Below are 13266 nucleotides of genomic sequence, written 5' to 3'. Positions count from 1 at the left end.
CCTTCGTCCACATTGTTCATAATGATGAAGAGTAACGGCCCTAAAACCGATCCTTCCAAAACTCTGCTAAGACTGTTTTCCATGCAGAACCATCGCCATTAATAAATACCTTCTGTCAACGAGAATGCAACCAATTATTTATCCAAGCCAAAATCGGCCTGTCAGTCCCACACGATTCAACCATCTTTAATAGTGTTTTGTGCAGCACCACGAACAATTAGATCTACAGTGTTGACTGGACCACTATCCTGGTAACTTTCAGTTTGTTGAGATAGGACAGTCTTTTGCGGAAGCTATATGATCATGGAATGACAGAATAATGCAACACAGAAGGAGGCATTCAACCCATATTGTCTGTGCCAGCTCTCTGGTAGAGTTGTCCAATTATCCCACTCCCTGCTCTTTGTCCATAACCCTGCAAATTTTTTCCCCCTTCAGGTTTTTATCTAATTCCTTTGCAGAGCTACTGCTGAATCTGCTTCCACCACCCTTTCAGACAGTGCATTCCAGATCACAGCAACCCACTGCATAAATGTTGTTGCCCCTCATATCGCCTCTGAACTTTTGCCAATCACCTTAAATCTGTTTCTTCTTGGCTAACTTGGAAGAGTTTGTCCTTACTTACTCTATCAAAACCATTCATTATTTTGTACACCTCAATCAAATCTCTTTGCTGTAAGGAGAACAACTTCAGCTCTTCAGTCTCTTCACATAACTGAACTCTCTTATCTCTGGTGCCAATCTAGTAAATCTCTCCTGCACCCCCTCTAAGACCTTGACATCTTGTCCAGAATTGAACACAATTCTCCAGCTGAGGCCTAACCATTATTTTATAAAGTTTTAGTATAACTTCTTTGATTTTGTACTCTATTCCACTATTAATTAAGCCAAGGCTCCCGTATGCATTTTAACAGCCTTCTCAACTTGTCCTGTGCCTTCAAAAATATGTGTACATATGCTGCCAGGCGTCTCTGTTTCTGCAACCCTTTTAAAATTGTACCATTTAATTTATATTGCCTCTCTTCATCTTCCTACCAAAATATATCACATTTCACTGAATTAAATTTAATCTGCCATATGTTTGCCAATTTCATGAGTCTGTTTATGTCGTCCTGAATTTTTTTACTATCCTCCTCATTGCTTACTGCCTTTTTGAGTTGTCCCATATTTCCAAGTCCAGGTCATCTGTCAAAAAGAGCAATGCTTCTAATACCGATCCTTGGGAACATCACCATATGCTTCCATTCAAACTGAAAAACTTGCATTCAAACTGAAAAATAACCATTCACCACTACTTCCTGTTTTCTGTTCCTTTCCCAGTTTCATTTTCATGCAGCCACGTTCCCTTTAATGCTGTTTGCTTTATGATATTCATATTGCTGCAAATTTTGGTGAGACTTTACTCTCGAAATTATACTGTGAAGATTATTGAACGCATAGTTCGATTATTTTAATGGAGGAATTAAATATTCAGATAGGTTAATGTTTCTGGTAAAATCGTACACTAAAGAATTTTTACAAATGTATTAAGCAGCCGTACCAAAATCACACAACTGAACTTCAAAGCCACTGTGTGCAAATTAGAAAGCAAAAAAAAAATTTACGGTCTCTGTAATCATAAAATCCTGGTATTCATGTAAATGTTACTTTATTAAATCCTTGGTGGAATCACAATTTAAATGAATAAAATAGCTAAAATTGCATGTATTAGTTTTAGCATTCTATGTTATTAATTATATATACTTATATATACTTATATTTACATATATATGAAAAAAGGATGTAGTTATGATAGATTTGATAAGTGAGGTCTAACCTCACTGAAACCTAGACAATTAAGGAAAGATCAAACAGAGGTTGAAAGGATTTGAGAGAGTAAATCTTGAAATTATTTCTACTAGTCGGTGAATTGTTAACAAGAAAGCATAAAATAAAGATTATTATTGCAAGCCTATAGGGAGTGGTCAGGCATCTTTGCAGTAAATTATTACAATCTGAAATGCACCACCACAAATAGCCATTGAAGCTGAGCTTTTGAGGGAATTAGATGAGCACTTGAGGAAAACTATTAAAAGGTGTAAGGAAAGAACAAGGAGATGGGATTAGAGTAAATACCTCCATTGTGGAGCTGGTGCTTACACAGACATAATAGAACAATAGAACTCCTGGAATGAAATTTCAATGCATGTATATACTGTATACTGTACATCTTTTTCACTCTTCCTTGTCAGTACTAAAAAGGTTTGTTTTGGTTGGACTCATTGCCTACTCGATAGTTATTTAGAATCTAGATTGAATTTTATTTCAGAGTAACCAGCAACAGAAAGGGGAATCCTACTGGTATTCGGCTACTGCTTCCATGGTAACCAGAATTGTCGAAAATGTGGAGGTGAGTTGGAAAAATTGTAATTAAATGGTCTTCACTTTTATATGAAGAGTTAACCAAGTTAAAACTTTTGTTTTCAGAACACTGATTCTGCTGCAGTGAGTTTGGAAAATCTGACTTGATTCTGAACTATTATATCTCTGCATTTTTAATGTGAAGGGTGTTGTGTGGAGGAAGAACATTGCTGTTTCTCATTAATATGTATGAGTTAAACATATCTATTACATTTAAAATCCTTCCGATAGTCTGGTGTGGCTGGAGGCGTAGGTCAGGTCACTGTCTGTGTGGAGTTATTTCATCTCAGCTGGATTGAAAGTAGGGCATTGTAATTGGCCTCAGCAAATTTGTGTTTCTGCTTCTGATCATTACCCAGTGACTCCTGTGAATAGGTACATTTTTATGTGCGGGCTTTGGGTTAGAACAGGATTGAGCTTGGCTGTGCTGCCTCTGATATGGATCAGGATTATTTCAAAATACATTAGCTATTTTATTTTAATCTAAGTATTTATAGCTAGGCAAAGTGGTTTGAACAATTTTAAATGGAGCTTTCTTCAGCAGCACTTTGAAGAGAACTCTTTGTGTAGGTGGCAGTGAGGAATACAGAAACCTGCCTTGAGATGCCAGTTTAAGGAGGTGTCACATCTCTGTTTGTATTGACTGTCTGTAAATAGTCCTCTGTCAGTGCAGAATGGTTTGATAATTTCTTCGATGTGAGTTTGCCACCCCAAGAAAGTATTAGAGCCATTATCTGTAATGACTGTCCCACCAGAAAGGCCCTTGTTTATTGAGAAAATTTAGCTTTCTGAGCTGTTAAGATGATACTTGAGACCAAGTACTTTAGAGAAATGTTTTTGATGTCTGTCTTGATTGTCATTCAAATCAGATATATATACTGTTGCAATTTGCCAGTTCAGTAGCTCAAATATTAGATCAATTTTCTGGATCACAGCAGTGGGTGAGAACTTGGTGCTTCAAGCCTAGGTGCTCCTTTTAACCACAGGTAACAAATTATAATACAAGAATCTAAAAATGATGAAACTATTTGTTTTATTGAACCTAGAGCACATATTAATATATCTATGAAAGCTAATAAACGTGTTGCTATCTAATCTTATTTTTTGCTTCTGTATAAATTTTGTTTTGACTATATGTTTTATTGTTTTTAGCTTAAATGATATAGTTTGTCAGTATGATGTAGTTCAAGAGTATTCCTTACTGATTCAGGTGTTTACCCCAATGGTAAGGGTTCATTATTCACCTGTGGCCCACTGTCCCAGATATTGTGCATATAAAATCAAGTTTCAGTTCATTAGAAATGTGGACTTGCTTGTGAACTTCTGCAGAGAACTCGGAGTATTGGAAAGTAGCTCAAATGATAAAAATACCTTGCACGGGTCTATTATTTGACACTCACCATTTAAGTTAATTTGAAGAACGGCTACTTGGATGAGGTACTGGAAGTGGCTAGTGCCTATGGAATTGTACCCTATAAACTGTACTTTTAGGAATGGAAGGGAAAAAATTGGGGTGGAAGATGGGAACCTTCTAAATGTAAGCAGTAATATTAGTACCTGAAGTTTTAGATGAGGTCGAGATTGTTGGGCACACTGAGCTGATTAATGATTATCTTTGCCTCTGTGGGCTGAGTGTCTGGTTCCATTCTATAGAATCGCCAGTAAAACCCCCAGATGCTTCTCCTGTGTTATTTTATGTAGACTTCAAATTTATTTTATACTCATTGGGCAAAATTGTAGTATTAAACCTGGATGGAGTAATGCAATAAATTGGTAATGCATTTTTAGATGTCATTCAGTGATTGGTGATTATTGCACATTTGTATCTGAATTGACTTGGACTGCAGTGCAAGAAAGAACTTGCTTTTATATAGCATAGTTCACGCCTTTGGGATGTCCCAAGTTCTTTACAGGCAATTAATTATTTTGCAAGTGTAGAAACTGTTGAGTAGGCATAATTCTAGGAGGATTTATTTGCAGTAAGATTTATACCTGAAAAGTAAAATGGATATAGAGTCTGAGTTTATTTTCCCCTTGTAGCTAAAGGTTCGAAATGTCCACTTACGTTTTGAAGATGACATCACTAATCCTAACCATCCATTTGCATTTGGGATCTGTATCAAGAGTGTGTCTGTGCAGAATGCAGAGGACGAGTTGGTAAGTTCCAACATCTAGGCAGTGAATGGCAGCATTTATGTTAAATATGTTTTTTTATTCGTTCATGGGATATGAGCGTCGCTGGCATTTATTGTCCATCCCTAATTGCCCTTGAGAAGGTGGTGGTGAGATGCCTTCTTGAACTGCTGCAGTCCATGTGGTGTAGGTATACCCACTGTGCTATTAGGGAGAAAGTTACAGTACTTGGACCCAATGACAGTGAACTTGTATTAGTTCCAAGCACAGCTCAACTGCAGTGAGTTCATAGCTGATCTGTGGCCTAACTCCATATAGGTGCCTTTGCTCCATATCCATTAACACCTTTGGTTAACAAAAATCTATCAATCTCCAATTTAAAATTATCAATTGATTTAGGATTACTTGCTCACACAAACACAAGAAATGCTGGATTCACTCAGCAGGTCTGGCAGCATCTGTGGAAAGAGAAGCAGAGTTAACGTTTCGGATCAGTGACCCTTCTTCGGAAGGGTTCCGAAGAAGGGTCACTGATCCGAAACGTTAACTCTGCTTCTCTTTCCACAGATGCTGCCAGACCTGCTGAGTGAATCCAGCATTTCTTGTTTTTGTTTCAGATTTCCAGCATCCGCAGTATTTTGCTTTTATTTTAGGATTACTTGCTGTTGCAGAAGAGAGTTTCAAACTTCTACCACCCTTTGCATGTGGTAGTGTTTTCCAGCTTCGCTCATGAAAAGCCTGGCTCTAATCTTTAGGTTATGCCTCTTAGTCTTAGACTCCCCAACGTACAGAAATAGTTTCTCTCTATCTACTCTATCAGTTCCTCATAATATCTTGAAAACTTTGATCAAATCACCCCTTAGCCTTATAAATTCCAGGCAATGCAACTCTAGTTTGTTTAATCTGTCCTTATAAGTCCAAGTATCATTCTGGTAAACCTACACTGCACACTTGCCATGGCCAATATGTCCTTCCTAATGTGTGGTACCCAGAACTGCTCACAGGATTTGAGGTATGGTCTATCCAGAGCTTTGTATAGCTTCAGCATAACTTTTACTTCCTTGTATCTATTCCTCTAGATATAAAGGCCACATTCCATTTACCGTTTTGATTATTTTCTATACCTGTCCATGGCATTTTAATGATTTATGTTCACCGAGCCCAGGTCCCTTTGGACTTCCACTGTTTGTAGCTTTTTGCCATTTAGAAAGTACCCTGTTCTATCCTTTGTCAGTTCAAAGTGGATGACCTTGCATTTGCCTAAATTGAAATCCATTTGCTTAATCTATTAATGTCTTTATAATTTTATGCTTCCATCCACACTGCTTACAATGTTTGTGTCATTAGTAAACTTGGATATGTGGCTTTCTATCCCATCATCTAAGCTGTTAATAAATAGTTAATAAATGTTAATGAAGAGTTGAGGCCCCAACACAGATCCTTTGCGGGGACGGCGCTAGTCAATCTTGCCAGTTAGAGAACCTGCACATTATCAGTACTCTCTGTCTGCTGCTGCTCGGCCAATTTCCTAACCAGATCAATAATTTCTTGTGCTTCAACTTTATTCTGTTACAAGGGACTTGATTAAATGCCCTTTTCAAATCCATGCTGGCACTCTCTGATCAGCTGAAAACAAGACAGCACCTAGCCTGCCCTCCAAGGGAAATTTTTTTTTAGGGCGGGGAAAGCAGATGGGAAAATTACATTTATAAAGATCCAGTAGATTCCCTAGGAATTTAGGAAATGTAGTTTTGCACTAGGCTGGATTTGCACTGCACCCACTGCTGAGCTCAGTAATTGACAGGAGTTAAAGTGGGGCCTGACTCCCAATTTATACTGTCACTTTCACATTGCAAAGTAGTGTTGTGCATTAATGTAGAACTGGTAATATCATTGCACCCATAGTAACTCCATAAAACTTACAGATTAAGTACTGGAGATAGACTTATTGTCAATGTCCTATTGTACAATATGTAATAATCATTCCAAGCATTCTAACTGTAGTTCCAAAGGACCATAGTCATCTCTGTCCATTAGCGAGAGACAGTTGGTAATGTATAGCTTGAGGGCACCACTCCAAGTGTGGGACAAGGCAAGGAGGCAGGCCTCCATGAGCTACCACAGCGGGTATGGAAATTGAACCCACACTGTTGGCATCTTTCTGCATCACAATCTAGCTGTCTAGCCGTCTAGCCAACTAACCTGGAATAGCCAAAAAAACCCAACCCTCAAAAATTTGAGTTATCTGTATGTTATTGGTTGACAACGAGTCTCATTTCACCTCCGATTACAGGGCTACTATATGTTTGCTTTTGCAGTTATTCAAAGCTATGTAATCAATATATATAAGTGTACTCAATGCAGCTTGAAAATCACTTACAGAAGAAGAAAGATCATGCATTCACACAAGCACAGTGTGGCACTTCGTAAAAAGTTAGTGAGGAGCGCTGTGTAAATGTAGGAGGTAGGGCCCTGGAAAGGGATAAAATAGTCAATAACAGTTAATTTAACGGAAGTTTACTGTAATCTATAACTCAAATGTTTTCCTGCAACAGTAACTCTGCTACTTTACTTAATCACTTTTTTTTTACTCCTCAGATTGAGAAATCGATAAGGAAGAAGAGACTACAGATTGAGGATTTCAGTATTTACTGGGATGTGGACTATGAGTTACTGGGGGATGTTCCTCCTGCTGACCTCCAGGTTTGAAGTTTCTTTACTCAGTTTAACACGCATACTTAAAGAAGCTTTTACAGTCCGCCTTGTTCTTGAATGCGAACTAGCGAGAAACATAAAAGCGGACTCTAAAAGTTTCTTTAGGAATGTGAAAAGGAAAAGATTAGCAAGGACAAATGTGGGTCCCTTACAGGTGGAAACAGGAGAATTTATAATGGAGAATAGGAAAATGGCAGAGAAACTAAACAATTACTTTGTGTCTGTCTTTGTGGGAGATGATGCAGAAAATCTCCCAGAAATACTAGGGAACCAAGGGACTTGTGAAAATGAGGAACTGAAAGAAATTTGTATTCATGAAGAGTTAGTACTCAAACAAATTAACTGGATTGCAGGTTGATAAATCTCTTGGACCAGATGAGCTATATCCCAGAGTGTTAAAGGAGGTGTTGATAGATAGTGAATGCATTGGTGATTATCTTTCAAAATTCTATAGAGTCTAGAAAGGTTCCTGCAGACTGGAAAGTAGCAGATGTCCCCCTACTGTTTAAGAAAGGAGGGAGAGAGAAAACGGGGAACTACAAACCTGTTAGTTTGACATCAGTAGGGAAAATGTTAGAAACTATTACAAAGGATGAGATAACTAGACACTTAGAAAATAATGATATGATTGGGCAGAGTCGACATGGATTTATGAAAGGGAAATTATGTTTGGCAAACCTTTTGGAGTTTTTGAGGATGTTATTTATAGCATAGATAAAGGAGAACCAGTGAATGTGGTATGCTTGGATTTTCAGAAGGCTTTTTATAAGGTTCCACACAGAAGGTTCCTAAAGAAAATTAGAGCACATAGGATTGGGAGTAATATACTGGTATGGATTGAGAATTAGTTAACAGAGAGTAGGAATAAATGGGTCATTCTCAGAATGGCAGGCTGTTACAGTGGGGTACCGCAAGGATCAGTGCTGGGCCACAGCTGTTAACAATCTATATAAATGATTTGGATGTGAGGACCTAATGTAATATTTTCATATTTGCTGATGACACAAAACTAGTTGGGAATGTAAGTTGTGAGAAGGATGCAAGGAGGCTTCAAAGGGACTTGGACAGGTTAAGTGAATGGGCAAGAACATGGCAGGTGGAATATAATGTGACTAAGTGAGAAGTTATCCACTTTGGTGGAAAAATAGAAAGACAGAATATTTCTTAAATGATGAGAGGTTGGGAAGTGTTGCTGTCCATAGGGACCTAGTGTCCTTGTTCATGAGCCACTAAAAGTTAGCATGCAGGTACAACAAGCAGTTACTTCATCACAAGAGGATTTGAGTACAGGAGTAAAGAAGTCCTGCTGCAATTGTATAGACCCTTGGCGAGATCGCACCTGGAGTATTGTGTATAGTTTTGGTCTCCTCGTCTAAGGAAGGATATGCTTGCCATAGAGGGAGTGCACCGGAGGTTCGCCAGTCTAATCCCTGGGATGGTGGGATTGTCTTATGAGGAGAGATTTTGGAAACTGGGCCTGTATTCTCTAGAGTTTCGAAGAATGAGAGGTGATGTCATTGAAACTTACAAAATTCTTACGGGGCGTGACAGAGTGGATGTAGATAGGATGTTTCCCCTGGCTGGTGAGTCTAGAACCAGGGGACATAGTCACAGAATAAGGGGTAGGCCATTTAAGACTGAGATGAAAAGGAATTTCTTCACTCAGAGGGTGGTGAATCTTCAAAATTCTCTACCCCAGAGGGCGTTGGAAGTTCAATCTTGAACATGTTCAGGACAGAAATCAATAGATATCTAGATACTACTGACATCAAGGGATTTGGGTTAATGTGGGAATGTGGTGTTGAGGTAGATGATCAGCTGTGATCTAATTGAATGGTGGAGCAGGTTCAACAGGCTGAATAGCCTGCAGTTCTGTTCCTAAATCAGTCACGACTTTGAACTGCACCCTCTTCAAAGGGTGAGCCATCAGCAGAGGCAGATTATCACCCGGCCTGTGTGGACCAGAGGCCACAGGCAAATGTGTTTAATTTAAGAGTAGTATATTGTGATTTGATTTGCTTTATTAATGCAATGGGTAAACATTCAACGGTGCTATTTCTTCATGTATTTTACTACATGTTGGTGATTTAATGAATCTGAGCTGGAGAGAGGTGGGTGTGAAGGAGCTTCAGTTCTTCATCTGGCTCTCACCATCAGTGCCACTTCAAATTTTCACTTTGGGTTTAAAATTTTGTTGCTTCAATCCTGTTCATTTTTATGGATTTAAAAAAAAAAACTTGTTTATCAAAAGGGACGAGAAAGAGAACTGGTTTTAAGGAATTATGAAGGCTGACTGTGTGGAGGGGATAATTTATGAATAAAATTTGCCATGATCTCAGGATGTTCCAGCACTATCTAATTTCAATTTTGTGATTAATTTAGTTCTTGCGTTGTTTGGCTTGGCCCCTCCACCAAACTATTCAACAAACAAATAATTGAGGAAAAAAACATCGGAATAGACATTTTAAAAAATAAGTTTAGTTTTTTTGTAAATGGTACTGATGGTAAAAAAAAAAAAGTCCCTCTTCAACTAAATATAGCCACAGAACCATTAATGTCTATAGCACAGAAGACGACCATTGTGTCAGCATCAGCTCTTTGCTAGAGCAGTCTTGTAGCCATCTTGATATCCTGGCTATTATGATGTTACTGCTGGTAATGGTTGTACAGGTTATTTGGCTGCTTCATCTCATTGAATTTATCATTAGGAATGGTTTGGCTGAGTAGGCATGAGAATACCTTCTTTCACAGTTACTTGTGCATTGACCAACCCATGCAGGTTGAATGAAATACTCCAATGTTAGACCAAACCCCCAAGGCATTGCAGTTGTAATACTAGTAACAGCCTTAAGAGGAAGATTAACATGAAGTGTGTATTATGGTCGGCTTATAACTTTGTAATTGGATTTGCGTTCACAACATTAATATTGATACATATGTATCAGTTCTCCCCCCAGTTTTCTTCCCTTTTCTAAAGGTGCTGACTCATCGGGATGCAGCTCTTTAGATGCTGCCCACTCTCCAGTACCACACCCAAGTGGTCACTTTTCATTGGTGTGTCTGAACAGTTGGTGTTAACAGGCTATTCTGACTGTGGTTTACATCTCAAATAAAGTAGTTCTAAATTCATCCAGTTTTGGCACATGTACTTTTAGTAGGGGTAGAAGTAAGGTTTGTAAAATACTGAACAACTTTTAAGCATCTTATAAAGGAAGTGAAGTCCAGGGTGAATATTCTTTTGTTTAAAGTACACTGTTATTTTCTAGGAGAAAGTACTAATGGCAGTTGAATTATTTTTTAAGTTTGTTTCAAAAAGGGAAATATTCTTACTTGGGTAGAGATCCTAGAGTCGGGTCTCCCTTGCTGCTAGGCCATTGGAGTGATGTGACTGATGGGAGTGCCCATGTGTTTCAATGTGCTCCACGGTAAATAGCTTTGTCATTCCAAACCAGAATAAGAATTGCATCAAATGTAGATTTCACAGTTGGTAATATAGTTTCCTAGGATTCAATGGCTTTCAGGTCAGTTTTTAATTATCCCTGACCCCTCACAATGGATCTGCACAGAAATGACCCATGTTTGATGTCATTGACTACCTTTATAACTGTCGAGGGTTTCCGTACACTTAAGAAAATTGGGGGAGGGACCTCATTAAATTTCAACTAAGGCTAATATTTTCTTCTGTAAAATCGATGAGTAGTTTGAATAAAAAGATGTCCCTGAGACTTTTCCTCCCTCTTTAAATAACAGTATAAAACATGAGTGTAGCTTTAATAAAAATTCTGATGACTAAGTTGAGTGATTATTTATCTCGGAATAAAGTAATTAATACATTTACACCTCATACATCACTTTGACTTTCCAGGAAGTCATGGATTATTTCCTGGAAAACAGAGACCACAAGTACATACTGGAACCAGTCTGTGCCTCCGCGTTGTTAAAGAGGAATGGAACCAAAGAACCCTTGCGCTCCCGGAATACTCCACGCATTGAGTGCGATGTCAAGCTGAAGACAATTCCATTAAAACTATCGCAGGTAAGTCACAAACTTCAGCGGCTAGGGGTCGTTTGAATTTTTTTACTATGTTCTCTTGTCCATGGATATTTTGGCCAATCAGTTCGCCTTCTGTGTTTTACTGTTTCTATTCTCTGCTGGAAAGTTGGAACAGTCTGGTCCTTAGAACTTGGTCAAAGCCACATCATTGCAGCTCTATTATTAACCAACAGGAGCACCATTGATACAGCCCTTAAAATAGCAACTCAGTCAAAATCGTTTTATTAAGTGATGGGTGAAGGACCAAAGTTGAAAAGAGTATGAGAAAAGACAAGGTAACTCAAGAAGCAACGACGAGGTGATGTCAGAATTGTACTGGCAGAGCTATCTTTTTTGTTGGTTAATTTCGCTTACAGGGGACCAGATGGTTTGCGCATATAGGGAATTAACAGCATGAAAGCTTTCCTGCCCATTCAGCCTGAGAAATAATTCTGGGTTGAGAGTGCACTCAAGTCTGTGCTGAGAGCAGTTAACACTCACATTTGCTAACTCGCACCAGGTCCAGTTCATCCATCACCTCTGTCATTGCTGACCAACAGTGGATCTTGGTTATGCAGTGCATGAATTTTAAAATTCCCATCCATGTTTTCAAATCCTTCTAAGGCCTCACCGCTCCCCATCTCTGCAACTTCCTTCTGCCTGCAACACACCAAGAAATCTGTGCTCTTCCAGTTCTGGCCTCTTGCGCATCTCCGATTTCCTTTGCTGCACCATTGGTGTGCCTTCAGCTGCCAAAGCACTAAGCTCTGAAATTCGCTCCCTAAAACTCTTTGATTCTCTACCTCTCTTTCCTCCTTTAAGAGGCTTCTTAAAACCTACCTGTTTGACCAAGCTTTTGGTCATCTACCTTAATATCTCGGTGTCAAATTATGTTCGAAAACAGTCCTGTGAAGCACCTTGGTTTGCTTTAATTCTAAACCCTAACAATGGTGATAATCTACATTTCATGTGCAGTCGTGTTTTAAAAAGATTGAGGGATATGGATTATGTATGGTGTTCTGTTTTCTCTCTTTACAAATATTCTGTTTGCCTCTTCAGATATAGATTTTTAGTTGCTTATTTTAGTGCCCTTCTCGTGTGCCCAGGTACAGTACCAGCAATTAATGACATTCCTGAAAGAAATGGAAAGAAAAGAACGACAACTCCAACTAAGAAAATGGAGACCAAAAGTTCCCGTTAAATCAAAGTAAGTCTCCATTCTGTTTAATATTTCTTTTGACTTCTGTAAGTAAAGTGAATTGACATTTCACTTCTCCCACCATTCCACTTGTTTTGTGTGATCTTGTTCATCAGGGGAGGAGATATGTTGATCTTCACAATTAGAATGCCAACAATAGTGATCTATGCATAGATGATTGAAAGCATGAGCAAGACTCATTGGATTCTGCCTCCTTGTCCCAAGGAAGAGAATGCAAAAACAAAACATGAGCTCTTCAATTAAATGCATTGCTCAGTTTGCAAGCAACACTGTGGGAAATGTAATTACCTTTGTATTACCTTTGTAATACCTGGGTGTTTTCAAGGTTCTAATTTACAATAGGGGTCTGAGTGATTTCAGTAGATATTTGAGCCTTTGCTCTTGGGGTTTATGGAATTGTCTGAGTCCTTTGTTATAATATGCATCCATTTGTTCCTACATACTGCGATTATTTTGTTTTCAAAACTGCAGTAATGTCATAAACCTGTTTCATACCCCTCTCTGAACATTTATACTGCACCACTTTCAGTTCATTGATTATCATATGAATGTGGAATGAAATTTTAAAGTTGGTCCGGATTGCTTGGTAAAAATAACAATGAGGCTATCAGTGCTCACAGTTATTAAAGTGTAAATTGGACTGCAACTTCTGGCGACCACACTCGTGCAGTTAAACCTGGAAGTAAGGAGGTTGCTGTCTGAGTTGCCCTCCTCTTCCAGATGCTTTGTTATACCAGTATTTCGCCAAGAAACTCAACATTGAAAC

General features: G+C 38.6%; 1 protein-coding gene across 1 annotated transcript in view; it reads left to right on the top strand.

Annotated features, from left to right (window-relative positions):
- vps13d (vacuolar protein sorting 13 homolog D) overlaps positions 1-13266 on the top strand; it is a 292361-nt gene that overhangs the window by 15562 nt on the left and 263533 nt on the right. The window contains 5 exon segments of the mRNA XM_068017446.1: positions 2309-2389; positions 4441-4557; positions 7132-7236; positions 11114-11284; positions 12388-12488. Of these exon segments, the coding sequence (XP_067873547.1) occupies positions 2309-2389; positions 4441-4557; positions 7132-7236; positions 11114-11284; positions 12388-12488 (575 nt within the window).

Source organism: Heterodontus francisci, chromosome 37 (genome assembly GCF_036365525.1).
Source record: "Heterodontus francisci isolate sHetFra1 chromosome 37, sHetFra1.hap1, whole genome shotgun sequence".
Lineage (NCBI taxonomy): Eukaryota > Metazoa > Chordata > Chondrichthyes > Heterodontiformes > Heterodontidae > Heterodontus > Heterodontus francisci.
This window is presented reverse-complemented; position numbering and strand designations above follow the sequence as displayed.